We start from the raw sequence: 24771 nt of genomic DNA on the forward strand, positions 1-24771 counted from the left end.
GCCTATTCAAGTAAAATGTCCTCTATATACAGTGTATGCATTCAGCAGTCTAAATATATAATAATTACAGGTCGGCTAGCGTTGGAACGGCGCCATTTGGGTATAGCTGCAAATTCATACACCATATTTCTACAGATTTTATATAAATCACATGTAATATTAACTAGCACAATTAAATGATCCGGTCTCTCTGGCTCGCAGAACTGGATCCTTAGGCAAAAGGGGCTCTTTTATTTGACTGTTTCACTTTTATCTGCCTCTGCAAATGATTGTGTTACGCAGGAGCTGGTTGTGACTTCCTAATTAGGGTTGAATTTTGAAGTAGGACTGTGAGCCTCATGATAAGCCTGTTCTTCTCCACATGTAGGGTGGCCTTTCAGTATGAAACACCACTTAGCACTAGCGTTATGCAACTTGATTTTTTTCTCTCTGTAGTTTTTCTTGGTTTTGTCTAATTAATCCGTAATACAAAGCATTTGAAGTGGTTGTCAGGGCACACTTCAGTGTTCAGCACGCTGGACCTTTGCGATGGTGTGGGGGAGACCCACACAGTGCCATATTATTTTTGCACTGCAGAGGTGTTTGAAAAGCCATTGAAGGCTGACTTATTATTGTAGAGTTGTTGATGATTGCTGGGCAACTGTTATTATTTATTCTTAAAAAAAACCATGGCATTGGATGCAGTAATTCAGGCTGGTATCCCAAAGCTGCCGCGGAACTGAGGTCCCAGCTCTGCAGGAGCTTCATGGCGGCGGCAGCCACCCATCCTGAGCAGGGAAAACCAGGCGAAACAGGCAGAAAAATCGAGTTTCCAAGGTTCTGACTAAAAAAGAGAGGTGTGTCTGTGCATTTGTGTCCAGTGTATATTGGAAAAGCTGGGGAAGAGAGAGCCCTTTTTCCACTAGCGGTATCTCAGCTCTTACCTGCAGCGATGGAGGTCAAGCATTCCAGGCAGGAGAGTGTTTTGGGGAGAGTCACATGTGTCTAAAACATAGCGAACACTGCACTTACAGGTGACTGCGAACTGGGCTAAAACACGAAGCTTTGCGGCATTGTCTAAATCAACTAAATGTGACATTTATTAAGTTAGGGGGAAAACACAGTGTCACCCCCAGTTTTGCTCTCCTACCTGAGTGCCGCCTGCAGCGCGCCGCCGGTGCAGTTGGAGCGAGCAGGTCAGTGAAGCAGAGAGGATCTGGCTCGGGGGGCTGGCGCTGGGTCAGAGGACACAATTAACACTTTTGGTGCAGCCTTCCCTTGGCCCAGCGCAGCCCAGCTGCTTCTCAGCACCGCCACAAGAGGACTGGAGAGCTGGAACTGCAAGACCAGCCACACCACGTCAGCCCAAAGGTCCATCCAGCCAAATTCTTGCTCATGGATGAGTACAAGAGTGCAGCGAGCCCACAGCGATGCATTTAAATCCACATTTCAAAGTGTGCATGAGCTTTTCTATGCCCTCTGCTTCAACATAAGGTCTGTCAGCCTCAAAAGTATCAATGCGAAATGTCATCGGTAAGGTAGATGATCCTGGTGAAAGCCTCCACCAGTGTACGTGGTTGGCCCAAGGTCAACAGCAGAGCTGCCAATGTACCTCAGCTTTTGTGAGTCACGGTCCAGACTTCAAATGATCCCCTGGAAGAACGATCCTTGCTTGAATTACGGGCAACTTTAGAGCTTAAGACAAAAAGCAGGAGTGTTTGAACAGCACAGTGGGATTAATCCGTTCAGCAGGTGAGGCTGGAGAGCGCAGGCTGGAATGCATGTTTGACTTCCTCTGTTACCGATAATATTTTTGCATTTGTTTTTAATCTAAAGCAGAAGTAATCTGGACTAGAACTGTATCTTTTTCCTTTCGGGAACATCAATCCTAGCAGGAAGGAGCAAAAATTTCATTAAGGAAAAGCGCGGGGCTCCTGAGATTCCCAGATGTGGGAGCAGGGAGTGCTCCCGCGGTGCACAGAACGCACGCCAGATTCAGAGGCTTTCAGAAATCATGAAAGTTCACAAGCTTGCTGCTTGCCTTAGAGTTTCAAAGCCTTTAGGCTTCATGCTTTCAGGCTTTTCCCCACTACTATTACGATTAGATCTTTCCTGCTTTATTTTTTTAAACGAAAATTGAAATTTTTCTCACGATGACTTGACTCCAGGAGGTAGGGCTTTAAAAATACCCTCTGTTGCCAAACTGGCAGGAGTGTCGTGAAACTTGATAAACAAGCTGTTCAAGTTGGGTTTGTGAGAGCTGCAAAATACCTTTTCACAGGAGCAGGAAGGTAGGATGGGAAGTTATTTTAAACTTCAGCCAACAGGGGTTAATACTTACATTAGTCCTGCACGTGGAGCTTCTCCCAGACATGCCGCATCTCCATGGGGTTTCCCTGGGTCCAGACCAGCATCAGAGCACCAGTCTGGGCCCCAGGGCTGCTTACCCTCAGGACCAGCCGTGCCTGGGACCAGTTGAGCCAGCCTGGGTGCTGCTGGTACGATGGCACCACACCGTGTCCTGTGCCGGGACACAGCCCTTCACCCGGAGAACATCAGGACATGAGAAATGAGAGCTGACAGCCGCATTCCCTGGGTCTCACTTGTGCTCTGTCATGCAAGATGTTAAATTGACTCTTGTCCATGCTGTCCTGGGAGAAGGCATTGAAGCCTTTGGACTTGGGGGATCACAGAATCCCAGCATGTCAGGGGTTGGAAGGGACCTGGAAAGCTCATCCAGTGCAATCCCCCCATGGAGCAGGAACACCCAGCTGAGGTTCCACAGGAAGGTGTCCAGGCGGGTTTGAATGTCTGCAGAGAAGGAGACTCCACAACCTCCCTGGGCAGCCTGGGCCAGGCTCTGACACCCTCACCCCGAACAAGTTTCTTCTCATCTTTCAGTGGAACCTCCTGTGTTCCAGTTTGCACCCATTGCCCCTTGTCCTGTCACTGGTTGTCACCCAGAAGAGCCTGGCTCCATCCTCCTGACACTGCCCCTTTCCATATTGATCCCCATGAATGAGTCCCCCCTCAGTCTCCTCTTCTCCAGCTCCAGAGCCCCAGCTCCCTCAGCCTTTCCTCACACGGGAGGTGCTCCCCTCCCTTCAGCATCTTGGTGGCTGCGCTGGGCTCTCTCCAGCAGTTCCCTGTCCTTCTGGAACTGAGGGGCCACAACTGGACACAATATTCCAGGTGTGGTCTCAGGGATGGCTCCTTCGTGCAATGGGAGTGGTGCTGATGTGGCAGGAAGGGTTAATTGCTCCTTGACAGGCTTCAGCACATCCCCCTGGTCTCCCAGTGTGCACAAAGAGGTCCCACACTAGCAGTGCAGGGTGGGGACAGGTAGGAGATGGCGTGGGCCTGATGGCTCCCAGACAAAGGCACGTTCATGAGCAGGGTGGAAACTCCAGCTTTTTATTGCCTTGAGGTTCTCATCCCCAAAGTTTGCAGCATCATCAACATTTTTCTAGAGAAGAGGCAGGTTTTCTTAGAACATCTCGGCTTCTTGGCCTTTATAACTCACTGTAGGATGACAAAACGTGGGAGCAGTAAGAAGTGTTTTAGCAAAACATGATATTGGTTAGGAAAGCAGGGAAGGAGCATGGGCAGGTTTAGGTTTTTTACTTTAGTAATTTACAGGAACACTGCCCTTGACAATCTGTTTAAAACCAAATTTAAGCTGAATAATGGAGAAGTATTAAAAACTATTAACACTGAAAGTAAGACTGAAAGGTGAGGTTAACAATGCAGTTTGTTTTCCATATGCTGCTCTGTTTGTGTTGACAGATCCAGTGTTTACAGGTAGGTTTGAAAGTCTCCAGTATTTGGGGATTAACTTCATTTATATAACAACCTGGGTGATGTGTGTAAGATAGCAGTATTGCTGTCTGGTTTAAGCTTTATTTAATGTTTGTTCATAGCTTTGTTGAGACAATTCTAGTTGATCGGAGTTATTTAACGAGGGTTTTATTTGGGGGAAAAGATAACAAAAGGAGACTCTTGATACATCTGCAGTGTGCAGAGTCTTGTTCACAGGCACAGAGACTAGAAGGCAACGTTTTCTTTTAGTTTACAAGTTCAATGTTCGGTTTTTATTTGATGATGGAAAGAAAATCCTGTATGCTGAAAACACAGTGATGGTTTTTCGTTGCTTTTTGCAATTTGTTCCAGTTTATTCAGTGCCCAGGGGTGTGCTGGACACCCTGTCCAAACCTGCCCTCAGCTCCCCCAGGTTTAGGAGATTTATTCAGCTGGTCTGAGCTCCGTGCAGTTCAGGGATCACGATCTCGGGATGCTGAGTTAGGGCATTTGCCTGAGCGAGAAAGGTTCTTCATGTGAAATGATGAGGAAAGCTGCTGTGAAATGAAAATCAATGCTCACTCAAAACCCCGCTCTGGGAAGCGCACAGAAAACTCGGTGCCACAACCCAGGCAGCCTGGGCTGATGTTCACATTCATTCAGAATTCTGAACCAGACGTTTCTTGACCTTATTAAATCAGTCACCTGTCAAGGGCTTCTGCCTCCTCCATGAGGTTTCTCCCTGTTGGGACGGACCCCAGTGATGGTGTGCGGGAGCTGGACGAGCCCTGCTTTGCACCAGTAACTGCAGTTTTCTTTGGATTAGTCTGTTTTACATACATACATCTTGACAGCATCCAGTTACCTTTCACATGATTGTTTTCTATTTGACATCAAAACTGTCAGTACTTTGTTTATGAGATGAACTTGGCGGTGTTTGGGAACCGTTTGGGACTGGTTGCACCAGTATAAAAATGGGTGTGGGCTCTAAGGAGGGAGTTGATCCAGTGTCTCTCAGAGTTGTGCGACTCAAGAACCAGCCTGTTTTCACTCTTTTGGCTTCCTGATGCTTTTATGAATAAGCCTGTTGCTCTCCCCTCTTCTCGCAGCTATGGGTGAACCAAGAAGATGGAGTGGAGGAGGGAACCAGCGACGTGCAGAATGGCCATTTGGATCCAAACGCCGACTGCCTGTGTCTCGGCAGGACCGTCCAGAACCGAGACCAGATGAGAGCCAACGTCATCAATGAAATCATGAGCACGGAGCGCCACTACATCAAGCACCTCAAGGACATTTGCGAGGTACATGGGGTCGCAACGCTCGGGTGCTGCAGCAGGACGTGGGCTGGGCTGTTGAGAGCTGAGGGCGGGTTTGTCCTTGGGCGACGGGGGGCAAAGATGCAGTGTGTTTGAGAACTGTGTCTGACGGAGGAGCAGCATCTGTCAATAAGTATTGATACTTCTGAGAATTTTCTGCTGGATCTGATAATTACCTTTGGTTTGCATTAACTTGAAGTACAATTTTCTGACCTTTTTTCCATATTTCTTTGACTAAAAAATGATGAGGTTGAGATCCTTCAAGCAGTCCTCTTAATTAAAATCCAATGCCATCTACTTTTGAACTTGTGATTGAGGAAATTAGGTTGTAATTAAACCAATCAGTTACCCATTTCATCTGTGTCTTTCACATTGGGTTCCCAATTTCCCCTGACTCAGGATGGCCCCCATTTACCTTTTCTTACAGTGAAACTGAGAGCAAAATGTTTTTGTCATGGGAAATGAAGTATGTTACATTGATCCAGTGTAAGGGACCGAGCAAACAGATGAACTCTGGTGACTGACCCCTCGCATCCTCAGCTTGGTTCTTCAGTATGTTACAATTAATCCCAACAACCCCTTAATGTCTTGCAGCATACAGAATTAGTGCCACAAGCTAAGCCCAAAGTGGGGTGCTGGGTGTTTGGGAAGGAGAACGCACGGCTGTGCCCGAGAGGGCTGCAGGACAGCCTGGGCAGATGCTTATTGCTGAGACAGAAGTTTTTAGCACTCAAATCAATGTCGCTGGCTTTCAGCTCATCCCTCTGCGTGTTTACGGTTTAAGAAGCCTGTGCCCAGTCTTTGCAGAGTCAATGTGCTGAAGGCCCTTGTGAATTCTGCTTAGAAAAATGTCTTCCTCCCTTCATACTTGGTACTTTTCTATTGACAAAGCAAAGAAGCCATCCAAAAAGCATCTATGGCGCTTTTTGAAATATGGAAGAGTCTTGGGATTTCGATTTGGAAACAAATGAGCTTAATCTCGCTGTGCTATTTTAGTCCAAGGGCTTTGCATGGAAGAAGGGGAGAACTGTGGGAACTTTTCCACGTATTGTTTCTTTTCCTGCATTTGCACTTTTCTGTTGAAAATCGAAATAAACCTTAACTTGCATTTCCCAGCCACGTCACCACGCTTTTGCCAATTGTGATTCTCAGGAGGTACAGATAGGTACAGCTTCAGTGACATCTCTGGGGTAACACTGATTTATAGAACTTAATGTTACGTCCCAGATATGAAATGGATCTTTCAGGCTCTCGCCTTGCTCTGCATGATGCAAAATGGTATTGAGGGGATAAATCCAGGTAGAGCACCAGAAAATGATTCAGCTGCTTCTCTTAAAGGAGGAGCAGGACTGAAATGGGTATTCTCATCTGCAGAATGATGGGCTGTCCCTTGCTGGAGAGACCCTCATTGTGCTCGGTTTAACTGGAGCGATGCGTTTGCCTCGGGAAGGCTCGGGGACAGCTCAGTCATCCCAGGCGTTTCGGCACAGCACCACAGGACTGTGTCTGTTTGTGCATAAAAGGAGGGGGGCTGGAGATGGGGAGACGCGGACCAGCTTGAGCTCCCCCCAGCACCGCTGGATGAATCTGTACAGTGTTATCGGTGCTGAAGAACAAATAGACACCAGACGACCAGTGATGAGATGCAGAAGTGCTGTTGACAGTGGCAAATTCCCCTCTTCCCTTTGCTCTTTATTTGAAGGTGTCAGGACAAACAGTAGCGATATGACGTATTGGAGGGGATGAAAGAGGAGCTCTGGCTGGGTGGTGAGGTTTGAGCCTGGTTTAGTACTGGCTTTTGCAGTCTGTAGTTATACTCCAGTTGCTGAGCTGTAACGAATAATAAATCCTAATACTGGTGAGGCAGCTTAAGATGTGCGGATGTTATCAGAGGACCGTAGCCCCTGCTAGGTGATTAAGAGCCCTCCAGTTTCTCTTTTCTGCTTCAGGGTGTATTTCTGCTACCTGCTACTATATTATTATAACCTATGTTATTATTCATAATACCCATGGCACTAGTCCTACCGAGTCCGGAGCTCACAAGCCAGACAGCACCAGAATGAAATCACCTGCCAAAGCCAAGACCTGTGTGAACAGCTGCTTGGAGGGGAATTCATAGGCTGTGAAGGACTGATGGCTGCTTGGTCAAACAGTTTTGTGAAGATTTTTATTATGGGTAAAATGTGGAGTTTTCCCTGGACTGCATGATCAGGAGTGGATGGATCATTATTCTAGAATATCACCAAGGGGAAAAGAAACAATAATTTAGCCTTAAGGAAATATCCAGCAACAGGAATTTCAGGCTTAGCGTTTAAAGCTTAGAAAAATAATAAGCTACTAAAAACTAGACTTTAATAATGGGTAGCAATAGCCAGCCTTACTAGCAGGTAGTGCTGCTCACTCGCTGTCCTGTAAATCATAGAACCATAGGATAGTTTGGGTTGAAATGACCTTCAAAGCTCATCCAGTTCCCCGCTGCCATGGGCAGGGACATCTTCACCAGCTCAGGTTGCTCAGAGCCCCGTCCAGCCTGGCCTGGGATGTCTCCAGGGATGGTTCACCCACCACCTCTCTGGCCAACCTGGGCCAGGCTCTCACCACCCTCAGTGCCACATATGTGCATTGCCATCTCCAGGCTGGAAAAATTATCCCCCTGCGCCTGGGGTTTGATCCTGGGAGATGAGGCAATTGGGAGATCAAAGGAAGCCTCTGTATTATGAGTAATTTGGGGGTGGGAGGTTAGAAAGGCCAACCAAATTCCGGTGCTGAGTTTTGCTCTTTTCAAGTAATTTAATTTGAATTTATTTTTTAATGAAGTTGACTGGATTACACCTGAGCTTTGTTTTGGTGCCAGGACAGCTCTGAATGCCACGTACAAAACATGCTCACTGCATCTTAGTGTGTCAAGGTTAGTCTGTTGTGCAGAGCTGATGGGACAAGGTTTCACGTGGTCCATGTGGCTTTAGCCTGATTGATTCTTGAGACAGAGAAAAAAACCACTTTTTTCATGCTGCCTCAGAGAAAAACAGCATAAAACTCTGTTGGCACAACGTGGTGCTCCCTCAGAGGACCACATCTGTGGACCTGCTGGCCCCATTGTATGACCAGTTCCTCATGTGTTGATACCAGACTGGAGGATGGCTCTGCAGAAAGCTCTTTGGCTCAATGGGAATGTATAGAATACATACATGTATTCCCCAGTGTGCAACTTGCAGCTGTCTTTCACAGCCTGCTTGTGCACACTTTGTTTCTCTGTTTTGGGGCTGGCTGCTTCTTGCCCTTTTGAGGAACAGGCTTGTGTTCCTGCAGGAGCTCATTTTCTACTGTGGTGGGTCCCAGTGCTATCGCAGTGCCTGACGTTTGGTACTTGCTGTAAACTGGTGTTTGAATAAGTGCTTTAGAGTCCCGACTGCCTGGGACCAGACGTGGCTCTGGTTTGCCTTTTCAACTCAAAATAGTCTCAGCTTCGTTCTTGCGCTTTTCCTTGATAGGGGCGTATGAGCACGAGGCTCTGCGGAGCTGCTCTAGACCACAGTGTTTGGGTAGCTCACGTGGTGCTGGTGCAAAGTGAGGGATGGGCTGCAGGACAGCGTCTCCCCCAGACTGGTTCAGAGGTGGAAAGAAACTGGAATATCATCACGACTGCCTTTGAAGCTGCAGCCTGCGGTGGCCAGCGTCTCCTCGCTCCATCACCTTGCGCTCAGCTGGACAAGAAGGATGGATGGACTGGACATCTTTTCTGACTGTCTCCAAACCTTCTCTGGGGTGGAGAAAACTTAGCACTTAACCTCCTGCAAATACTTGCCAACTTTGGCCTATACTTCAGGGACTACATGGAAAAGTACTTTAAAGAGAGACAGTCTGACAGCTATTTTTAGGTATTCATTGAGCAAAGCACTCTCCAGCATCTGCTCATCAGTCAGCTATCCCGTCTCTGAGCAAACCTGACGGGATGAGCAGAAGGAAGATGACATTGTTTTATGTAACAGAAGTAAATTTAGTGGAAAAAATCTAGGCAGCAGCCTTCTAGCTGGCTCTGCCTGCGTATTATGTATAAATCTTCAGTTTTCCATTTGCTGGAAAGCAGCCGTTTAAACACACAAGCTGGTTAGAGGATAAGGCTTGGGAACTCCGCGCGGTTTGTTTTCCCCGTGGTTTTATAGGTGCCCGTACAGAAATGTGCTGCTTCAGCTTCTCTGGAACACGTGGCTCAGGCAAAGTGATGAAGCAGCACAGGGAGGACGGGGAATATTCAAGACGGGAGTTGCAGGCAATAGCAACCCCAGGGCTGAAAGCTGTTCACAGAAATTACCGGGTGACTGATGCAGGGAGCGCTGTGTGAGAGGGGAGCCGGGCTCGCGGGCAAAGGGCCTCGCACGGATGGCTGGTGGTGGTCAGGTGCATGTCTTTTTTTCTTTTATTTTATTTTTAAAGCTCTTATGAAACAGGTAAACATGAAAAGCAGCATGGAAAGATGTCGTGCATTATTCCTTGATAGTCTGAATTCTTATTTGCGCTGCACTGTGGGAACCAGCCTGCTCCCATTCCTCCTGGCCTTGATAAATTAGAGGGGGAAACCCAGGGAAATGAGTCATCAAGGAGCTCCTGGAAGAAGAGAGACCTACATCTAGTAAATGCAGAAGGTATTCCATAGCCCAAGCTTCCAAGCTGAAAAAAACCAGCAAATTCAGGGTAATGGCATCGTTCTAGCTAAGCTGGACATCGTGGGGGTTGGTTCTTTGCCAGGTTGGCCAAAGTTGCGTTTATCATTCATCTGTTTGAAGTTCTCCCTCCCAGGAACCACATGGCAAGGCTGAAGGACAGTTTATTATAGCGTTCCAATGGTTCGCATTGTGGACCAGCAGCTGTGTGTCACCAGCTGGCGGTTCGTCTGTGTGACTAAGCATCTAGAGTTCCCAAATATAGCCATTCCACTAGAGCTGTTGGCATTTTTTTCTCTTCCTACATAATCAAGGCAGGCAAAGTCATCTCATTATGACCCCCGTGTTATTTCTTTTCGGTCAAGAGGCAGCAGTCCAGACCAGGCCAACGTAGATTCTGATATTTGGCCTTGCAAAGTTTGTAGTCTAAATGAGCTAGACAGGGGAATCACAGAATCCCAGGATGTCAGGGGTTGGGAGGGACCTGGAAAGCTCATCCAGTGCAATCCCCCCATGGAGCAGGAACACCCAGCTGAGGTTCCACAGGAAGGTGTCCAGGCGGGTTTGAATGTCTGCAGAGAAGGAGACTCCACAACCTCCCTGGGCAGCCTGGGCCAGGCTCTGACACCCTCACCCCGAACAAGTTTCTTCTCATCTTTAAGTGGAACCTTTTGTGTTCCAGTTTGCACCCATTGCCCCTTGTCCTGTCACTGGTTGTCACCGAGAAGAGCCTGGCTCCATCCTCCTGACACTGCCCCTTTCCATATTGATCCCCATGAATGAGTCCCCCCTCAGTCTCCTCTTCTCCAGCTCCAGAGCCCCAGCTCCCTCAGCCTTTCCTCACACGGGAGATGCTCCACTCCCTTCAGCACCTTGGTGGCTGCGCTGGACTCTCTCCAGCAGTTCCCTGTCCTTCTGGAACTGAGGGGGCACAACTGGACACAATATTCCAGGTGTGGTCTCCCCAGGGCAGAGCAGAGGGGCAGGAGAACCTCTCTGACCTACTGACCACCCCCTTCTAACCCACCCCAGGTACCATTGGCCTTCCTGGCCACAAGGGCCCAGTGCTGGCTCATGGTCATCCTGCTGTCCCCAGGACCCTCAGGTCTCTTTCCCCTACACTGCTCTCCAACAGGTCATTCCCCAACTTAGACTGGAAGCACAAGCAGGGATGAAGTGATTTGCTCAGTGTCACACAGGTTGGTGGCAGAGCCAGAAATGCATCCCAGGCATCCAGAGCCTCCATGTGTCACCCGGTCCCCTGCGTCAGGCAAGCGTGTTTGGAAAAGTCCTCTCACCTCAGCTGAAACCAGGATGGCAGCTCATGGATGAGGCAGGAAAACGGGGGCAGACAGAACCTCGGGTGTTACGCCTTTTGCCCGAGTGTTGATCTACTCCGTTTTTTTAGGTTCAAGAGGTCTTCAGAGCAGTGCTTGCCTTTGGTTTGTGGTGTGGTGTCCAGCTAAGCTCAGGCTCAGTACCAATGGGTATCGTGGGCAGATGAAGAATAAGCAAGAAAGATCTTTTCATTATTGCACTGGACCAAAAGTTCTGAATTGTTACCGAGTCTACTGTGGATTCGTTCTGTGATTTTGCAACTCTCTACATTCCAGTTCTTCCCCTCTCCATTTGACTTTATTGCCTGTAGACTCAGTAGGGGAGCCTGATGTTTGTACAGACAAGGGTACAACACCTTTACCTCTGATCCCACTTAAAAAGGGAAGAAAAGCAGTGAAAGGTGATAGCTGAGAAAACAGGAGAAAAATTCTCTCATGTTTTACACTGTTTGGAATAGCATATTTGCGCTAATGGAAGGGAAGGTATAGAAAACACAATTAAAATAATGCTGCTTTCCTCTAGATGGCATTGATCAGCGCTCGGGCTGCTCCTGCTGTGGCTCCATTGCTTAGACAAGCCACAACCTCCTGTGTCACCTGTGGGGTTCCCCACTGTGACACTTGTGGGACAACAGCCCTCCTGCTTTTGTCTCAGACTCGGGAGGGTGAATAATCGGGGGGATAAACTGTGGAGATTGTTTTCCTTCAGCATTTCACTTGGTGCTGACACAACTTCCTAGTTACGCCCTCCAGACCTTCTTTGTAGACGAAGGGCATGCAATCACACAGGAACAGAGTGTTTCTCAGCATGATTATCCCCTCCCTTGTCCTGATTACCATTGCTAAAAGGAGAAATCAGAGTGGGCAAATGATCCAACAGCCCCTCGCAGCTTTCTCTGTGATGCCACTGAAGAGGACATGGAAACAGCAGTGTTTGCAGGAGCTATCCAGGATACTGGGTATTGCAAGGCAGTGATTTTGGAAGGAAGATTTGAGACTATAACACACACACCTTCGGAGCTATCAGCCGAATTTTGCAGTTCTCTGTGGCACAGGTAGGGACAGAGCCATTTCAGGCGGTGCTGGTTGAGGTCTCAGGGGAACCTTTCCTTTGCAAAAGTGGTTCATGCAAAATGCTGAAGGACACTGAGGCAGAACCCAGCGCTGTCCTCCCAGCGCACAGGGGACACACGCTGTCCCCAGCATCTCCTGGCGCAGGCTGGGAGGCCCTGGCCGTGTCTGGCATGTCCTTGGCGAGAGCAGCGCCGTGGGTCTGCTGCAGGCTGCAGTGGGAACAGCAGTTGCAAATGAGATATTGTCTACCAAAAAAAGGCCTCGTAGCATTTTGAGGTGTGTTTTGCATATCGCATGCTTACTCATAGGCAGGAGTTGACAGAGACCGGCATGTCGTAACAAGTGGATTTTGTTTCCAGAGTCGTTTTCTGATTTTGTTTTTACTTGCTCCTTCCTCAAGAATAATCCGAGAGCAGCCTCAGTGTACATTTGGGTTATTTTATGGATTGTTCTTTTTTACTCCTTACAGGGTTACTTAAAGCAGTGCCGGAAGAGGAGGGATATGTTCAGTGATGAACAGCTGAAAATCATCTTTGGTAACATCGAAGATATCTACAGATTTCAGATGGGTTTTGTCCGGGACTTGGAGAAACAGTACAACAACGAGGACCCTCATCTCAGTGAAATTGGACCGTGTTTCCTCGAACACGTGAGTTAATCTGACATTTTTGTTTGGGAGTTTTGGGGTTGATTTTGGAGGGTGAGAGAGGGAGCAGTAGCAGAAAAAGTCAGGAGGCAGGAACCACTCAGAGTAGCTTTTGTGCATTAGTATTGTCCTGGTTACGTATCAGAGGCTACTCCACGGCGCTCAGTTTACTTTGTGAGATATAGAGAAGGGAGAATCCGAAGTGAGGCATAGAGTTGCGTAACCAGCCTCCCAGTACTTTTCAATCCCAACACCTTTTCACATCCACCCTTAATCATATTATGTAGGCGCGATGTCCCTCACCTACTCCCCACCTTCTTTTGCTCTTCAGAATATGACTTAAACCCACTCACAGCCCATCCCCATCAGGTCATGGATAACCAGAAACTCGGAAGAGGTAAGAGTCCAGAGAAGCAACAAGAGGCCTTAGTTGTGCATTACACACACACAGAAAAGTAGAGGAGAGCAAATGGCGCTGAGATGCACTTGCAAGGGCTGGACACCCCATGCGCGTTGCATTGCTGTCCCCTGCGGAGCGGTTGAGCCGGGTGGGGAGGTGCCAGCTGGTGCTCTGGCTGCCCGGGTGGCAGCAGATCCTCGCTTATGCTAAGTGCACACCGAACAGGACATTTTAGCTGACAATATAGTCCTGGAGGCTTTTGCCCAGCCCATCGCACTGTTATATAAGCCACGCACTACGCGAGCTGATAAATTGGCCAGTGTTGTAAATATGTCAGGAAATGTCAAGAAAATTACAGTCCTGCAGTTGTAGGTTTTCCTTAGGGAGAATGAAGTGCTGTATCAGAGCTTACGTATGAGGGGCTCCGAGCTGGGATGCAGATCTGTGCTGTGTTACCTCAGTGCTTACAGACAGGGCTGAGCCAGCAACAGTTCACTTCTTATTGGAGAAATTTCTGATAGACATTCCTGAAACTTCAGCGGGGCATCCCTAAAAAGGTTCACAGCACCTCATAAGCATCATTGGTCTTGTAATGGGAAAGAAGGTATTGAGGAGTTGCATGTTGATGTTAACATTGCTCATTTTTCGCAGAGCCTGCAGTCTCTGCTGTTTGCTTCCAAAGCAGCTTCATATTCCACCTCTGTGCTAAAAAGATGTAAGAAATCTTGGTGAGAATCAATAGCTACAACTCCATGTCTTGAGGCTGTGCTGTCCGTTCATTTGTAGTGACCATAGTAAGAATTACTACTGTTATTCAGAGGAATGTCTGGCACTTATCCATCATCAGAAAGGGGCTGAAAGCTGGCTAATAGACTCCTGATAAATTATCCCTGTTTAAGCCATTTGGGGAAACTGAGGGCATTAAGTTCCCGTTACATGGATCGGGAAAGCATCTTGTTCCTCATCTGCTTCAGGAAGAAAGGCGTCAACTCTGGGGATGGCGAGAAACCGGGCTCCCCTCTTCCCAGGAAAGCGGGTTATTTGGGCCCTTATGGGACTGAGAAAAAAGAATTGCTGGGCAAGTGTAGTTTTAAAAAATGACTCTGTCCTGTCCATAGTTTGTAAGGCATCGGCCACAGCCTGATGGAGCAGCACACACTGGGGCTTGTGTGTGAGCTGTGTCAACTCCAGTCTTAATATGTGGTACTGGGCAATCAGTTGGGGTCTGTCCCTCCCCTCCGGTGTAATGTGTCTTTGACATTTCGTCTGCCTTGTCCATGTGGCCCAGATGAATCAAGGCTGAATGAAGGGTGGCGAACTGCCATGGCCCCATCTGTGGTCGTGAAGGCAGAAAAAAGAGATTCCAGCAAAATCAGCACAAAAGGACTTGTTAGAGCAGTGCGCAGGATGGCTGGGCACATGGATGAATGGGTTTTTTTCCTTTGTTTTTCCAGTCTTTGGTGTTTCTGGCTGTCTGGTCCCAGGGAAATCCACACAGTGCCTTGGGCTCCCTGTTGGTAAAGAGAATTTCAAATACGCTCAGCTCCTAAACACTTGCCAGGGGCTTCATGATATTTCAGAGAAAGAGCTCTAGAAGTAACAAGGTTGTCTTCTGGTATTACCAAAGGCCAGAGCTCTGCTTGGCTCTACCTTTACCATTTAGAAACAAACCCCCACTCCAGGAACAGTCTTCCCTCCTCCTCCTTGGGGTGTTCTTTCTTCTCGAGCTGTAGCGTGTTCTTGCTGGCAAGCTGAGTGGTTGGCTGCTCGCAGCGTTTGTCTGACATGTGCTCCCCTCTGTGTGCATCCCTTTTCTCCTGCCTCTCACAGCAAGATGGCTTCTGGATCTATTCCGAGTACTGTAACAATCATTTGGACGCGTGCATGGAGCTTTCCAAGCTGATGAAAGATAGCAGGTACCAGCATTTCTTCGAAGCGTGTCGTCTGTTGCAGCAGATGATTGATATTGCCATAGACGGTTTCCTTCTGACGCCAGTGCAGAAGATCTGCAAATACCCCCTGCAGCTCGCAGAGCTACTGAAGTACACGGCGCAGGATCACAGGTACGTCGCCTCTGTTCCCTGCTTCTTTACACGGCCTCTGCACACACCCAGGGGTTGGGTTTGTTCTGTCCAGCTCTTCTCTTTGGACATCTTGTATAAACGGAACCAGGGTAAAGGTTCAGCAGACAGCTTCTCAAAGCCCCGATTCTCAGTGGAGTGAAACTCATCTCTGTTATCATCAGACATGTGAACTGATCACGTTTGATGCTACTGGTTACACACAAAAAACTAATCAGTATTCAGTGGTCAGAAAGGCTCATTCCCTTATCCTGAAGGGGGGCAGCAAGGTGAGGGGCAGGACCCCCCACTCAAACCTGAATATGCTCGAGTTTGGGGAGAATTCAGAACCTACTCTGCTTTTCAGCCTGATTCCGTCTCTGATTTTGCCATTTGTTTGAGGTTCAGAAGAGCACCCAGCAGTCTGATTAATTCCTGAAATTTCCAGGATCTCTTTTGCTTCTCATAAGGGCAATCAACCGGGATCCCTGCCCTACTGTAAATCAAGAATAGTATCTGTGCTATCACTTGTGATATACTGCTATAAAAATAAAGTGAAAGAAGAATCAGGCCCCCTAAGAGCAGATTTTCTCCTGCCTTGCCAGGGGAAAGAGCAAAGAGATGCGTTGATGAGCTTTGACCTCATTCATGAGTTTGATTCATAGGAGCTGAATGCCCGGTTCAAAATCACCAGTTTGACCATGCATTTGGCTCCAGATCCAGTTTCTGGGTTTTCCTTCATAACAGGACCAAATCAAAGTTGGAGTGGATTCATGGGAACATGAGGGTATCAGAAACCAGCTCTGGGATCCCAATTGATTGTGGCTTTTTTTCCTTACCAGCCATGTGATGTCCCCACATTATTTACAGTGTGAATTCAGATGCGGCTTTACAATGAGAAGTCAAAAGCAGCCTCAGGGAGAAGAGCTCTGTGTTTAAAACGGCAATACCAGAGGGGATGCGGACAGTGTGATTACACAAGGGTTGAATTATTTTGGGAGTATGTTCCTTTTTCCTTTGGGATATTTTAAAATCAACATGTTGTGAAGTAATCGGATATATTCTGAGGAGACTCGGACCTTAACCTGTGGTTGAGCAACAGTTGGTTAATTCAGACTCGGAGCTCTTTCTTACTGAATGGTGTTGGTGATAGGGCACAGCTGTGATGCTTCATTTAACTTGAATGGGGAAGGTGAGGCACAGAGTGTCTCACTCGTCAGCAGATGATTCTGCATTGGGACTATGCAGAAACCCCTTGCTGCCATGGCTGCCGGCTTGAAATACAAATATTTTCTACTCTTGTAATTCTGATTTTGGGATCAGGTTGAGATGAGCAAAGCCTGAGATCAGAAAAGCAAGTAATCTTTGGGAATGTCGCGTTGTGACGATATCAGAGACGGGGAAAAGTCAGATACCTGCAGGTTGGGACACTGTGAACAAGAGAAAGTGAGAAACAACTGGGGAGCGCGAGCTGGGCCCATTCATCAGGTGAGGAGTTGTCCTCATGCAGTTCCACTTTGACAGCGCTCACAGTAAGATTGCGAGTCTGAAACACGAGCTAGAAAATTATAGAGTGGACTAGTACTTACAGTGATCAGGCTCATGACTGGTTGGATTGGGAGTCCCTTAGGCACTCTGATTCGAATTTATTATGAAGAAAATACTGTTTAAATCAATTGAACTATTTACATAGTGATGCAAAACTCAGAAAGGACCAGGAGTCACAATGAAAGCAAATATGTTAGCTTCATCTAACAGTGGGGCATTAAATAGTTATTAATTTCCTTCCTCTTCACTAGTATGGTGCTTGTAGGGCCATGGATCTTCCCTGTGCCAGGTCCGGACAGCAGAGCTAAAGCCAGCAACCCGACCACTCTCCCTCAAGTTAGCATCTGACATCTGGCAAGAATCTAGACTTGCGTTCTGACTGAGCACTGGAAAGAGTTCATTGCAGCCCAAATATAATTGACAACCAATGTATTTACCTTAATCTCATAGTCAGTGCTATCCTGTTATTATTTTACTGGCCAAATCAGAGAACGTTAGGGGTTGGAAGGGACCTCAAAAGATCATCTAGTCCAATCCCACTGCCAGAGCAGGGATGCTTTGCTTCTATCATTTTTGCTTCAAAGTTTTTGCCAGCTCTGCCATAGATATGGGCTAGAAGCCCAAAAAGTTCGGTCATGACTCTTTCTTCATTACTGCGTGAAGGAAAAATGCGCGTGGGGTTTTCTCTTCAAACAGAACATTGGAATTAGTGAAGTAGCGTTTACCGAGATCAAGCCCGTCTTGCTCGGCACAGGCATGGGGCTGTTTGCAGAGCTGGGCGCCCTTCAGCTGCTTATTGTTTGGAGACCCGTTCATTTGAATTTTTCACAAAGCTACATCTGTTCACATCTTAAAGATTTCCTCAGCTTAATATGAATTAAATATATGAAGGTCCCCAGTGCAGCTTGCTGATGTCCTCAGCATTCCTGCTGCAGAACCGAGCTGGGGTCAAGAGTGTCTGAACATGTTATGTGAGAAAGAGGAGGCTCTGCCGATGGGTGGATTGACATTAACCGCCCTTCTTTGCATGAGTGTAGTGGCTGGGAGGTTATTACTGATGGTCTCTACACACGACACCTCTCCCTGACTCTGCAGATCCTTTCTGGCCATAGTGACTCACCTATTTCCCTGCAAGAACTCATGGACACTTGAAGACCAATCTGTTGTCTCTCTGGCATCGCTGCATTTCTTCCGTACACAACCAGGCACTTGCTTCATACAGATGGGCCCAAAAGGAAGGCACAAGGAGTTCTTCATTGTGTATCAGCCCATCCTCTATTCTCTTTCACTTTCTTGAAGGACCAGTCCTGATGTTCTGGAATTTGTAGGGTTTTCTTTTTTAACCTCCGCTAGAATTTTTACCAAAGAATTGAATAAAATTTGAAAATGCATCTCAGTATTTCATCCAGGAAAGGATGGCAAAATAGGAAATAATATTCTGTTGTATATCATAGTATGATTGTTTCTTAACATTTATCCTGTTTGGATCACTTGGGGAAATTGATCTAATTCACAGCATTCACCACTATTTTAGCTGTCACCTCTGCAATTCTTAATAATAATCAATAAAGCCATTCCCCCTGTAGCTGCCCAAGATCACAGTTTTTCTCATTAGTCAGCAATCAATATCAGTCCTTAAGTTAATAATATATTATGGTGGCATTATGGCAGCTGGCCTTGTCTGTCTTTCAGATTGAAATGAACATTAAGGTTCCTTGGAATGGAAAAGAAGGTGCAGGGCAGAAATCAATAGCATTGATTTCAGCATGACTTTTTGAAAAGCCTGATCATCATCTTTGCTGGCCCTGGCAGGAGGCTGTTTCCACTCCTTGTTATTGCACTCACAGACCTGTCCAGGAAAAGAAAAGTAGAACAAAAATAAGAATTGCTTTGATTTGCTCACCTGAAATCTGCAGTAAGACTGAATGCCATGGGACAAATGCTCTGTGGCACTCTTAAGTCACCTTATGGCTTGGCCGAAGCTCCAGCCTTGTGTCTCATAGACAAATGTTTTCTAATGTTCATTTTAAAAAGAGAAAAATCCAAGTCCAAAGACCTAGGTTATTAAAATGTTCAGACTTTAAGATGTTATTTAGCTGCGCACCTCAAGACTTGAAAGAGCGATATCCAGAGCTGGTTTTCATTGGGTTGGTGGGAGCTGGACTGTACCTGGGCTCCCCGCATGCAAACCGGCTGAGGAGCTGCCTGGTTTCTTTGTCTCGTATGCATGGAATTGCAGTTGCAAGCAAGCTGCTCTTTTGTGACGATCCAGAAAGACGTTACTGATTGAAAAACTGCGGTATTGCAATAATGAGCGGCAAATCCTACCTGCATTTCTTTCCAAAAGGATGGTGAGATTATGCTGCTGCTAATGACAGACGCCTGTGCGTTTGCACTGCACATCAGGCTCCATTTCATGGGCTTTTCTTTTGTGTTTGTCAGTGACTACAGGTATGTGGCTGCTGCTCTCGCCGTCATGAGGAACGTGACTCTACAGATCAACGAGCGGAAGCGGAGACTGGAGAACATCGACAAGATCGCTCAGTGGCAGGCGTCCGTTCTGGACTGGGAGGTACAGCACCCGCTCGGCCCTCACTTAGGTGCTATAAACCTGGGAAAAGTCAATCCCATGCGTTTGCTGGAATTATCCTAGACCATGTAGTTCATTTCACACAACACAATCTGGATATATGTTGGATAAGACCCCAGAACTGGGATTAAACTTGGGACAGAGAAGGCATATTTACAGACTTTGCAGATGGTACCTAAGATGTAAAGCATTGACAGTACTCTGAAGAAAAGGGTCCGACTCCAATTTGATCACTAGAAATCGGGAGTAACTTTGGCAATTGCAATGCTGTTGTACTGGGAGCAGGTGAGATCTGGATCAATGCACATTCTGGCTCTGTGCTTTGTCCTTGGGGCAGAAGTAGGAGAGGAGGTAGCAAAAAGCCCTGGAACTTGTAACAGGTTAAGCAAATGGAGAAAACTCTTCTGGCGGTTGCTTTATGATTAGAAGCCAAAATGTTTAAGTTGAAGTTCGAGATGCTATTTGCACATTTAAAATGAGTACCCACTTAAAGATGTTTCTGAACCAGCCCTGTGTGTAGTCATGGTATAATTAAGGAGCTGAGGAACACGGGCAAGGCAGAGTGAGCAGAGGGATTCCTCACGAGCAGCTCTTGAGTCTCCTACGTTTTTGCCACGTGTTTAAAAAAGCCACACTGAAATGATCTTTCCCTGTTCTTTTCATCCCTGATTTTTTTAAAAATCATGATCTGAATGTCATCTGTAAATAGGGGGTTTTGAAACAGGCCGAGGACAGATGTTTTTGTAAATCCTTCTCTGTGTTGTTATCGATCCATGTTGTTCAGCAAGTAGATGCTTAGAGTGATGGAACAGCCTTTCTGCTTCCTCACAGTTGTGAAAATGTGGAATCACACCACATTCAAGTTAATGGGATCTATGTGAATTAATATATGGGAAAGATGCATGAATCCTTTAATGAGTTTTTTTTCCAGAAGAGATCTAGGAAGGCTGGGAGGAGAGGAAGAGAAATGCAGGCACCTCACCTTCTAATTGTGTGTCCTCTTTGACTGAATTAGTTTCATTGCTATAATGAAGGTTGGATTCAGTCCTGGATCTCTTGATAAAACATAAATGCAGCAATCATAGGTGGTTCTTAAATTACGACTGGCCGTGAGAGCAGAGAATGCAGATGAGTTGTTTGATGGTTTCAGTGTTGTTTACTGCAAAGAAACCTCTCTCTCTCTTACCGACACGCAGGCTCATTTTCGGAATCAGAAAGCTGCTCTCAGGGGGGCACAGGACCATCAGATATCTTCAGCCTTGAGTATATTCCATAGGACGAGCTGATTTGTGTCATTTGTAAGAAATGCTGAGACCCCCATTGTAAATAAATTTAGATTAAGGACAGGTCAATTCTAGGTCAGTGAATATTCATGTGTGAGTAGAAAGCCAAGGTGACCTCCACATGGGATCTGTGGAAAAGCAGCTTCTTTTTCTCTTCCATTAGCTCGGTTGATAATTCATTTTTATTTAGCTATATTCTTGATAATTCATTTCTGCTTAGCTTTAGCCATATCCTTTATAATTCATTCCCGCTTAACAGTACCCATTCTTTATCTCCCTCCTGTCCTCAGGAACTTGCCAAATCATTCTTCCAGGCTTTTTTTCAACTGTTCCAAATTTTAAGCACAATATTGTAGCAACATCTTTCAGCTTCTTGTGATATGGACAAACCTTCTGTTGCTACCGCTCAGAGATCTGATGGGAATACAGCTGCTAACCCTGTTCAAAGGAAAACACCCTTCTTGCCAGTTTTGTTGTGTATTTTGCATCCAGAAGAGTCCTAGAGTTGTGATGAGAGCTCTAGAGGATGAGCGCTGGATCCAGCAGAGGACTTCCCTGCTTGATTTGTTCCTCTAACTTCTGAATTAGCAGGTCTAGCCCCTGCTTCGCAGATACCCCTGTGATGGCCAGAAGGATGCACAAAACTCCAAAATACCCAGAAGTTAGCTATAGTAGAATGCAGGAGAGAGCGGGAGATATCAAAAGCAGTGCTGGACGCTTAGGCCTGCCCTAGATCTCTGCAGACGCCTTGCAAAGCCAAGCTGCCAGCCTTCAAAAGCCCCGCTCGGCTCATCTCAATCGATAGGTCACATCTCCCGGGACAAAGGCTGTCAGGGCCTGATTTCTCACCCAACCCATGGTGGTTCAGACCCTTGTGGTCTGTGCGTAGTTACAGAGTAGAAGAGGGATTTCCTAGTCCAGGACTTTTTCCATCAGAAATCCAGCCGGGGCACAAGACAGAGATAATCCCCAATTCCCACTGCATGTCGCACTTGGTGAATTATTTCAGCAGCAACCAAGGCACGTGGAGGTCTTTCATTTGGAGAAATTCCTGTTTCCCCTCAACATCTCTAGACTCACAGCGTTGAGTTTCTGATTTGAAATTGCACTATCATTTATAAATTTACCCACGTTTTGCCATGAGTTGTTAGAAAAACGTTTTTAAAGAAGAAAAATTCAAACCAAACTAAAAATACTTAGCGAGTCAATATTTGAAATGTTCTTGTATACAAAGTATGTGTACACATTTTCTTGCAAGGAGAGGGTGTTATTGGGAATGCACACATATTGCTGTTCTTAAACAGAAAAAGCAGGGGGCACGTCTTAGCTAATTTAAGCACAGGGATATTTTACCGAATCCCATGGATTTATGCCTGTTTCAGGAATCGTTTTTATCCCTCAAGATTTCCTGCATGGCCCCATGAAGGTGAATTTTGGAGTCAGCATTTGAAAAATGTGAATATCCTTGAGTTAAGCAAGGCCAGATTTCTTTCTCCAAGGAGTCACCTAAACAGGGTTTGATGGTTTAAATTGCGAATGGGACCACGAGTGGTCTGACTCCAGTGGCAGCCGATCAGCGTGTGGTGGCAGCAAGTCTTAAGGAATTATAGGCAGCTTTATACAAGTAACGACTGAGCAGAACCTTAAGGGAAGATCCTGATCTCACTGACTGCTGTAAATGAGAAATAATCCCAATCGCTTTGCAATGTGTTCCTGTATAATTTGTAGGAACGTGGTCCTGACCGAAAAGCCTGGATTGAACCATTGCCATGCGTGACTCACTTCTTTATTTTGTAGCCTGCATTTGCAATATATAAACAGACCTAGAGAGGTGCTGCCCCTGCCTACATGGAATTCTCTTGTGCCTTTTGTCCTTTCGGTTGTTAATGGTGCAGAATATAGGGCTTCCACCACCTCCCGCTGAGACCTTTCAACGCCTGAGAGCTCTCCTTGTTATGAAGTGTTTCCTGATGTTCAACCCCTATTTCCCTTCGCTCAGCGTCATCCTCTTACTTGTAGTTAAATACCCTCAGATCAAAACAGTGACATTTAAAGGCAGGCAGGCAAAACCAGCACACAGAGTTAGCTGGAGTGGGTTCAGAACAGCTGGCAAAGCCTCCTCTGGGTCAGACTTCAAACCCACCCTGGGCAGCCTTTCCAGCCCCTTCTTGTGCTCTTGAGAGCGTGACAGACCTCCAAGGTTAGTGGTAATATGTAGATACATAGCCACACACACCAGTGCGATGAAGAGATGTGGAGATGGACAAAGCTCTGCACTTTGGCGCACCTCGGAATTGCTCTCTTTTATGCCTTTTATCCAGCTGCTGACCCACGTCAGAACAAAACAAAGCAGTGATTCCTGTGCCATTTCAGGCTCCCTCTGGCCCTCATCCCGTTCCTCCCGTCCAGCCGAGGCTTTTCCCAGAGCAGGGACACGATGTGGAGAATCTGTGGAGTTCCCTGAGCCAGGGTCGGGATGCTTGGCTCAGGAGAGAGCCTTGCTCAGCAGCCCACATTAGTTTTAACTTGCTATTGCTTTGGTTTAATGTAGACACCTAGAGATTTCTACCAAAGATTCCCATGGGTTACCAGTTTGGCAGGTTTCAAGAATATTAGATTTGCATGAAGGAAAAAATATGTATGATTGAGAAATATAATGAACACTGTCCTTTTAAATTTCTTCCCATTCTTGTTATTTGTGGGTCCTTTAAATCAAGACTTGGTGCCCTTAATTATGTAATACATCATAGTTGACCTCAGCTTAATATTACTTTATTGAATCCAAGAACGACATGAAAGAAAAGATGCATGCAACCGATGTACTGTTTTCAAAGTGAGGACAGCCTGATGAGAAATCCTCCTGGGGAAAGAAATCACATCAGGGACTGAAACACATCTTGCTTTTTATTCTTCCTTTTTATTTTCTTTTTTTTTCCTCAGCAACAGAAGGTATCAGAAAATGAGCCTGATGAAAAGGACTACATTTCTCTCGCTTTCCTTTTTCTGATCTTTCTGTAGCCCAGAGTGCTAATCAGCCTGTCAATCTCTAATTAAAGAACAGCAGTGCTGGGCAGAGGAGAGCCCTGCTCACTGAATGTTAACTAGGAGAGGGGATTTGTGCCCAGCGGTGACAGCGAGGAGCGGTGTCAGGAGGTGGGCTGGGGCGCAGGGGAGCGGGGCCCAGGCGCCGATGAGCATTTCGGAGCCGGGGACGGCGTCTGCTCAGGGATTGCTCACGGGGAGAAGGAGCAGAGCAGACTGGGAGGTGGAACGTGCTGCGGCTCGCCGGGCCGTGCCCTGCCTTGTAGTGCTGCTGCTCCCAACAGCGTTACTTTCATAACAGTAGTAAAAACCCACTGGTTCCTCATTACAGAAAGTGGTGGTTACCTGTGGCATCGCTGAGGGGCTGATGATCGTCGCCTTTCCGCAGCAGCGGCAGAAGCGCTGACCCTGTGCTGCAGCACTCAGGATTAGCCCCAGGGTTTCCCTGTGATTGCAGCGCTGGCGAGCTGGAGGGAGCGTGGAGCGCGGGTCCCGCGGGATCGGCGTGACCTTCTACTCCCGTTCCTGCGCACTGAGAACTCGGACTCTGCCTGTGACCGCATCAAGAACAGAGGAGTCAGCTTTCCTTTCGCTGCCCTTTGCGTGTCGCAGGGTGCACAGTGCTTGATGCAGGCCGTGTTTTTTATTGTAGGCTGGAAGAGACCTCAGAAAGGCATCCAGCATTCTCTTGGCCGTTGTGCTGCTGTGCTCCGCTGAGGCCAGTAGGACATCTACCAGTTCAGAATAACTAAAAGTTCAGCCTCTTTTTTCGTTGTCTTAACTTCCAGAAGGAGGTAGATGATCAGTGTCTTGGAAAAAAAAAAGGAAAATAAATTTGTTCCTAGATTTGTGTAGGATTGGAGGGATCCAGGCGTAGGGCTGGTTTTGGAGAAGGACTGCGAGGGACATGCTGGGCTAGTCGTGTTAGCAGCAGAGCAGAAAAGCAAATGCTTCCCTCCTTGCCCTCCATCCTGCAACCGACCCCGTGAGCCCCCTGGTAGGGACAAAACTATTTGCCATCTAGATTTCCAAAGTTG

The 24771-nt window shown here is 46.9% G+C and overlaps 1 protein-coding gene across 8 annotated transcripts in view; it reads left to right on the forward strand.

Moving 5' to 3' along the window:
- Positions 1–24771, forward strand: part of ARHGEF9 (Cdc42 guanine nucleotide exchange factor 9) — a 210163-nt gene that overhangs the window by 155529 nt on the left and 29863 nt on the right. For all 8 annotated transcript variants that reach the window (XR_011740834.1, XM_065846654.2, XM_065846652.2 and 5 more), the window contains 4 exons: positions 4887–5078; positions 12635–12814; positions 15042–15274; positions 19262–19391. Coding sequence is in view for 7 of the 8 variants with exons in the window: in XM_065846654.2 (XP_065702726.1) it covers positions 4887–5078; positions 12635–12814; positions 15042–15274; positions 19262–19391 (735 nt within the window). In the remaining variant the exon portion in view is untranslated. The remainder of the gene's footprint in view (positions 1–4886; positions 5079–12634; positions 12815–15041; positions 15275–19261; positions 19392–24771) is intronic.

This window comes from Patagioenas fasciata, chromosome 11, assembly GCF_037038585.1.
Source record: "Patagioenas fasciata isolate bPatFas1 chromosome 11, bPatFas1.hap1, whole genome shotgun sequence".
Lineage (NCBI taxonomy): Eukaryota > Metazoa > Chordata > Aves > Columbiformes > Columbidae > Patagioenas > Patagioenas fasciata.